This window comes from Ptychodera flava, chromosome 4 (genome assembly GCF_041260155.1).
Source record: "Ptychodera flava strain L36383 chromosome 4, AS_Pfla_20210202, whole genome shotgun sequence".
NCBI classification, from domain to species: domain Eukaryota; kingdom Metazoa; phylum Hemichordata; class Enteropneusta; family Ptychoderidae; genus Ptychodera; species Ptychodera flava.
The window spans coordinates 36,783,279-36,791,034 of record NC_091931.1 but is presented as its reverse complement, the minus strand read 5'-3'; the positions used below and the strand labels follow the sequence as shown (position 1 = coordinate 36,791,034).

The window sequence follows — 7,756 nt, the reverse complement described above, 5'->3', positions numbered from 1 at the left end:
CGTCAGGTGTGTCTGGAAAGTCAGCTTTCATAACAGTGGATCAAAAATGTTTTTAAACTTCTTGAAAATCTTTTTATATAATTTAGTATCAATAAAACACAGTCAGATTTTATTTTTCTGTTGAAAGTTAATGGCACCAATTTTCGAAAAAGACGTTGAAGATCTAAGACTGCATTTTGCGGAAATCAATCATATGAATCATGGCGGTTGTCCTGAGGTGATCTCGAGCGATGAAGTCCCCACTGTCAGTAGTAGATTATACATGCAACAGCCAATGTAGAGAGTCTAGACGCAGTATTGGTAAGTGAAATTCCGATTTGCATGGCCAAGTAATTGGATCATGTCAACGTAAAAGCAACGAGTTTTGTACGTTGAATACCTGAAGCTAAGCTTACAATTACAAATAAAACATGCGGAACATATCGAAAGTATAAGTATCGCAGAACATGCAACGTGCGAAACGGATATCCCTACGGGAGTATAATACACATAGACATCATGCCTATATATAGGAATTTCTCCATCACTGTGATTGTGATGCGTTGCAGTGCGTCCCATCAAAGCGAAAGCAGGCTTGCACTCGTGCACACCTGTCTCAGATGAGCTACATTAAGCACAACTGTGTGCTTTGTATAATTAAGAATTATTATACATTGTATTATATCATATCAGTATATTGATGGCTCAAAACTCAAATACAACAATCTGATCGGTTGAGACGTGAAAAGAACCATGGTATATTCGTGATATAACACGGTTGTCGTGCATGCGAGCTCTCGGCGAGAGCAAAAACCCTTCTTTGATGTTCGATGCCAGAATTTCAATATACTGTATGATATGATAGCAATAAATCACACCTAGCAACGGTATACCAATCAGTTTTGACCAGTTAACTTCATATATATACTCGCTTTTGCTTGTGCATATATTTTGTGAACTGGTCAAAATCTTGTGGTATACCGTCGCTGGGTGTGCTTTATAGCTTTTTAAATATACATGACAACCAACCATTGAACACACACTCATGTACATGTGCATATGTAACTCTATGTAGATGAATTTATACAACCATAGACAATAATCTATATTTCTCTACTGTCTATGATGAAACTTGATGTATTTATTCATTCATCCGTATTACTGAATTGTGTGGCTGAGGTAATGTAAGTTCTGTCAGGAAAGGTCGGTGGATTTTTAATACTTTGCCTAGTCATGTTGAATGTATCATCTGTATTATGACAGACATGCATTGAAATACACCTTTGATGTTGCAGGTGTGCAATGGAAGAACAAGTGAAAAAGAAAACTGTTGTAAAAGCTTCTCGGAAAAAGAGAAGAAGATCACATGCAAAGGTAAAAACAGAAAAAAATAGTCATCATTCCGTGGAAGAAGTGACATCAGTGATGGAGAGTGACTCCGCTAAAAGTACAGAAAAAACAAACTCTAGAAAGAGAAGATTTACTTGCAGTACTGATGATTCATCAGAGAGAACTGTTGACACCAAGAGAATTAAACTCGATACTGAAGACAAGCAAACAGAAAGTGCTACAAAAGAAATGAAAACAGGCAAGAGGAGAAAGAGGAAAAGGAAGAAAAAGGGCAAAGCAGCTACCAGTCAACCTCAAACAGGCAGCCAGTTACCTACAATCAGCCAGCCACAAACAATCCATGAAGAAGCTCAAAACAAAGCAAATGGAGTCACAAAAAAGAGAGGAAAGCGGAAGGGGAAAAGAAAACAAACCGAAGCAGAGGAGGAAGAGTCGGAAGTTGATGGACCCATGATGAGTAAAATATCACATTTAGATGTGCTGCCCAGACACAAGACAAAATATGAAAAGTCAGTGGAGCTTCAATCCAAGATGGTTGCAAAACTAAATGCAGCAAGGTTTAGATACATCAATGAACAGTTATACACTTGTACTGGCAGTGAAGCGCTAGAGACAATTGGGAAGGATAAAGAGGCTTTTAAAGTTTATCACCAGGGTTATTCATCACAAGTCTGTAAATGGCCAGTTAATCCAGTGGATAAGATTATCAGCTACATCAAGAAAAAGTAATGAAATTCTGCAACATTTTCTTCTTTTGGTATCTTGAATTTTTGTGTATTCACTAGATCCAGTGTGACTTTTCTTTTCCATGATTATGTGCCAGTGCCCTTTTGTTGTAGAGGGTGGTCCCTTTTATAGGATACCTTCCTTTTGCTGCATCAGAAATGGGTATCTGGGAATGCAAATGTTGATCATTGAATGTGGCCTTTAAAGGTGAAGTTCTGTCATTGTACATGTGTTGTCCATGCAACTACAGGCAAGGTGAACCAGCATCTGTGCTCTGTGCCATTATAATGACAATGACAGATCTGCTGTTTATTTTGTTGATCTATATATTCATCTGTTTGAGAAATATTTATGTTTATTGTTGGTAGCTTGTGATTAAAGTTTGATTCATACTGTCTGGATGATCTACTTATGATGATCTACTTCTGTAAAATATTGTATAAAATATTGTATTAGTGCAGATTGTTGTACCTGTTGACAAAGGTTCACACTGGTTTGATGGCAGTGTGTTGTGTTTCTAATTGATTGAAAAAAGGCCTCATCAAATATGCCTGCACAGTTTCCAATTTCAGCTATTATAAAATTTCCAGTAATTGCTAAAATTTGTTTACAAAGAACTGGTTTGCCCATACAGACTAAATATTCATGACTTTGACAGTCAGGCACAGCTGTTGTTTATCAAGGACTTGCTGACTTGAAATTTGCTACAGTAACATCAAACCATTTTGTGTCATATGTTGGTTACATCAGAGTCCGAATGACGTCACTTGTTTTTGATGTAGTCATGCAAACATTGCACAGAGTTACTGCGCCAGAACATGAGAGGTCAACATGTCATACAGAACACTGAACTTTATTAAAGATTATTTGCCTGTGTGGCATTTACTTTTCGGGTGGAGTGGAAAGCAAATTTCCATATTAGACAAATTTGTAAATATATTGCCCTTCTCATGTTTGAGTGGCTGTTTCCAACTTTCGAAACTATTCAGTGAAACCCCACAATTTGCACAGGTCACAACATAATTACGTGTTTGTTGTTGATGAGGAAAATGGCTTGAAAATGATTCATTATACGGGAAATTTTTTGTTTAGTTTGTAGGGCCTGGTTCAGCCACCTAAATATTTATAAATTTAGATTTATTCAGTCATTGACAGGCTACACATGTATGGCAATTTGATATGCTACTGTAGAATTACCTGTTCTATAAACTACCAGTTAAAAAATTCATAGATTACAGAATAACTTTTCAAAGTCGTGGCTTCACAACAAATATATTCATATGAGTATAGTATAGAATGATAACAGTTAAATGTAATATTAATTTGTCACCCTTTTCTTGATTCCAAATATAGAGACATCCAAGAAATACATATTTTGTAAAAAACTATGAAACTTAGAACCAAATTCAGTGTCTGTCATTATCAGGAAATGAAGAAGGTGTTGGGATGATGGTAGAGTTTGCTGACAGGTTGATCAAAGTAAAATAACTGCAATATGGATACAGCATGTCAGTCGTAATGCATTTACTTAAAATTGTTCTAGTAAACTGAAGGATAGTGATTCCCTGAAATTCACAATTTAACCTTTTTTTCTGCATTTTTGGACAGGTCATCCACTATGGTAATAGCTGACTTTGGCTGTGGTGAGGCTAAAATTGCACAGTCGGTTCCAAACACTGTGTTTTCATTTGATCTTGTGGCACTCAACAAATATGTTGTAGAGTGTGATATGGCTGAGGTGAGTGTATTCAAATATGTGAAGTACATGCCAACACATATGTCTTTATGGTTTAAATTTATGATATGCCTTTGTACAAACAAGTATCAAATGTTTCGTAGTCTATTTGATGCATGCAAAACTGAAAAAAAAAGTCCAATGTATCACTCTAACCAGGATGAGAGGTCATTTTACTATGATGACCCGACGAAAATGACATAATGTCTTACTGGTGCCTCAGGCCCATCAGGTCATGAAGGTTTTAAAGTCAAAACCATTGTTGTTTACTGAAGTTACTTTGAACACATTTATTCTTTCATTCTACTAGCTCACAAGTATGAAGAATGACTGGTTTTGAAAATTATGTATTTCGTGCATTCATTCCCATCTAGTTGTTTTGCAGCAGACAGAAGTGTTAAAATGCAAGTTTATCCAAATGTGAAGTGGAAAGATTTTGATCAACCATTGATAATTCATTGATAATAACATATCTCTGTGTGACTTTTCAGTAAAATGACGATAAAATAATTCAGTAGAAAGAGATGAACACCACAATACAATATGGCAATTCTGTCTTAGAGCCAGTGCTCTATTTTAGGCTGCAATGACACACTTTTTTTGTTCTTTTTCAAAATTTCACTTCTGGTAACAGTGCTCATTTATTTCAGGTACCATTGGAAGATGATAGCGTGGACATGGTGGTGTTTTGTCTGTCATTGATGGGGACAAATCTTATTGATTTCTTGACGGAAGCTAACAGAATACTCTGCACCGGGTGAGAGCATGTCAATTTTATCATTTCATCTGATGCATGGTATTTTGATGAACCAGAGGTTGTAATTCAGAGTACAGTTGAAATCAGCAAATAATGATTTGATCAGAAATCAATGGCCAGATGTTTCCTGACAATTTCAGACAAGTAGCTGACAAAATGATCCAAAATCATCCACAGTTTGTCATTATGTAAGAAACTTTCAACACCCTGACACTTTACCCAGTTTCAGTACAATGTTGCCTCAATCTTCCTGAACAGCAGACACACAAATACATGTATTTAACCTGAGGATATGAATGATGCAGGTTTCTAAATGAGCTTTATTCCTAAGACAACAGTATAAACAGAAAATATTGTTTTTGTAGCAGCTGGTAAGTTTCACGTGTGTTGCAGTATTCCAGTTGTTTTTTATCTGGGTTTTAACTCAGCATACCCAAAACAACCGTAATGGGGTGACAGCTCTGCAAATATGTTGCTAAGTTTCTCTAGTGTTTTAACCTATTTACCAGACCTTAGAAATGCCACTAAAATGTCATACCCACTGTTACATTAAATGGATTCTATGTAACTCTATAACCAAGCTGCTTGTCTTGAATCGTTGCCTTCATTGTGAGATTTTGAAGAACACTGTCTACCTAATGATGCATCAACCTATCAGTTGTGATTTCATCCTTACCTTCACACCAACCTCAATCAACTGATCAAACACAAATTGTTGGCATAGCTCATGTTTTACTGATTTCCTTTCTCCACACTGAGCTGTGGTGGGGGTCACATATATGTAATATTTCACCGATGCTAATTGTATTTCCAAGACACAATACAAACAGGGGATAGACTGAGCTTTATACTTTTGTTTTTTCAGTGGTACTTTGAAGATAGCTGAAGTTGCCAGCCGATTCGAAAATGTAAAGAAGTTTGTCAGAGCCTTGAAAAGACTGGGATTTACATTACAGTCGAAGGTAACCTTATCTTTTTAAGCTGCTCAAAGTTGCTGGTTGTATTGCTGTCTCCATGCATAATAAGCATTAAAAATAACCCTAGTTTTCTTTTTTAACAAATTCTTTTGCTCGTTTACAGTTCCATTTTTTTTTTTGCAATATTCACTGTAAATCCACACACTGATGTTAGATCAGTAAGAGTGAATCATAACCTTTGGCTTGTGACCCACTTGTGACCTTAAGCCACTTGTGTGACTGAAAGTAGGGATGTGTGCTGATGGATAGGTTATATGTAGCAAGTGCTGAGGTCGTGACCTCAAAATTACTCATTGCCAATCTACAGTAGCAATACGCCATATGCTACTTGTCTGTCATGTTCTATAAATAATCTCTGTCTCACTGTTTCCCATTCCACAGGATTTGTCGAACAAATATTTCTTCACGTTTGAATTCAAGAAAACCGGGAAGGCAGAAAACTGGAGCAGTCTATATGGGCTGGAACTGAAACCCTGTCTGTACAAAAAAAGATAAATTAGACGTTGTGAATTTTTTCCTTTTGAGTTTTAACCTGTTCACCCCCAGTTTCCTGTAAATGGATCCACAGTCACCATGATAACAATGGGTTTGGGCCAAACCATGGCGGTGAAAGGGTTAGAGATACCGGCAGCAATATTACAAGTTATGTTGTGTCGATTGGCCTCTGATTCAGAAAGAGGTTTAGCCACAGAGTCCACTTTTCTTTGTCAATGATATGCTTTGTTCTCCAGAGCAAATACTTTCTTGTCAACAAACTAAATTGACGTTCAAGTTTTCCAGCTCTTAGTGGCTTTGTTATAACCTTTTGAAAACACAAGATACCAGTTAAGCAATCACTCTGTACCAATTTTAGAAACATTCATCAGTAGGTTTCAACATTTAGATAGTATAAGCGAGACTGTCTATGGTTTCAATAAATCATAATATACTGGAGGTATGTAAGAGTAGCTCAAACCCCCAACTGGGACCGCCAACTGGGACTCCCAGTTGGCTTAAAATGCACTCTGGGACCGGTCCCAGTTCACTTCTGGGACCGGTCCCAGTTCACTTCTGGGACTGGTCCCAGAAGCGAACTGGGACCGGTCCCAGTTGGCCTCTAGGACTGGTCCCAGAAGTGAACTGGGACCATTATGATTGCTGGGAAACACTTGTATCTAATGAACTGTACCTTGGAGGTAAGGTACCTCCATGCTGTAATGACGAAATCATAATATTAATGGGAAAGAAGTTTCCCATCCCACTATATGCCTTTTGTAGCAATTGTATGCACTTGTTTTATTCATATTCTCTGTACTGTTGTGAAAATTATGTTTTTTTGTGTGGGAAAGCTAACATCTCCCAGTTTCATTCAAGGACAGTCAGGTCTCATTTCAATTCTGGGACTCGTAGCTCCATAGAGCTATGACAGACATACAGACTGAAATAGAAAACACTGAGACAGCATATACTACATATAGCTACTAGCTGTCAATGAAGTTTTGAAGCAGTGCATGTTGTTGACTTGTATATGTATTCAAAACCCTTTGTCTTAAAATGTAATGGGACTGTTATCACCTCATTGATGTCTATTTTTTCCTCGCATAACAATGAAATGATTCTGCTGTAACAGTACATGCATGCACTAATGGTTGCCCCTCTCCTATTTGTGTCTATCTGTTCAGAAATATTACTACCGTAGGTCCAAATTAAGATATCAGTCATATACTGCAAGTGAATTGCAATTCTATTAAAACACAGCGGGTTTACGTTAAATGTTTTGTTTGCTGTTTTAATGTAATGAAAGCCTTGATGAGTTAATTGCTAGTCTTGCACAGTTAGTTTCATCTCCTTTTCATCTGCTTCAGTACACAGTCTCTCTATCAACGTGATCCGTGCAGTAAGATTTCAACACACACCATAGCACAGGACTTACTAGTGCTAAGAATGAGTACATCGCAGTAAGGCCAAAGTAATCAAATTCTTTGTTTAGCGCGCCCACTCAAATGTTTCAAAACATGAGCGGGAAGGCAGTAACTAAAACACATACAAGAAAATCAAAACACACCTTATATTTTCTTGATTATTTCCATGTAACAACATAAGTGTCTATGCAAAATCATCAGAAACTTCCTTTCATCGTGATCATCATAAGTTATACTACAAGATGTGAAATTTAGTAAACAGGAAAGCTACTCAGTAAAATCCTATTCAAGCCATTGGCAGTAGAAAAACCCTAGTATGTGCACACAGACA

General features: G+C 37.0%; 1 protein-coding gene across 1 annotated transcript; it reads left to right on the top strand.

Moving 5' to 3' along the window:
* The first annotated feature begins 183 nt into the window (after positions 1 to 183).
* On the top strand, positions 184 to 6,216 carry LOC139131639 (ribosomal RNA-processing protein 8-like). The gene is made up of 6 exons (XM_070697788.1): positions 184 to 300; positions 1,275 to 2,054; positions 3,664 to 3,793; positions 4,441 to 4,547; positions 5,413 to 5,509; positions 5,906 to 6,216. The coding sequence occupies exons 2-6, from the start codon at positions 1,282 to 1,284 to the stop codon at positions 6,017 to 6,019; spliced, it is 1,221 nt and encodes a 406-aa protein (XP_070553889.1). The 5' UTR covers positions 184 to 300; positions 1,275 to 1,281; the 3' UTR covers positions 6,020 to 6,216.
* Positions 6,217 to 7,756: the final 1,540 nt, after the last annotated feature.

Excerpts from the sequence above, each read along its gene's own strand:
- LOC139131639 (XM_070697788.1), top strand. The coding sequence starts at position 1,282 with ATGGAAGAACAAGTGAAAAAGAAAACTGTTGTAAAAGCTTCTCGGAAA. Across the intron at positions 4,548-5,412 it reads AACAGAATACTCTGCACCGG|TGGTACTTTGAAGATAGCTG; the intron begins GTGAGAGCATGT and ends TTGTTTTTTCAG. Across the intron at positions 5,510-5,905 it reads GATTTACATTACAGTCGAAG|GATTTGTCGAACAAATATTT; the intron begins GTAACCTTATCT and ends CCCATTCCACAG.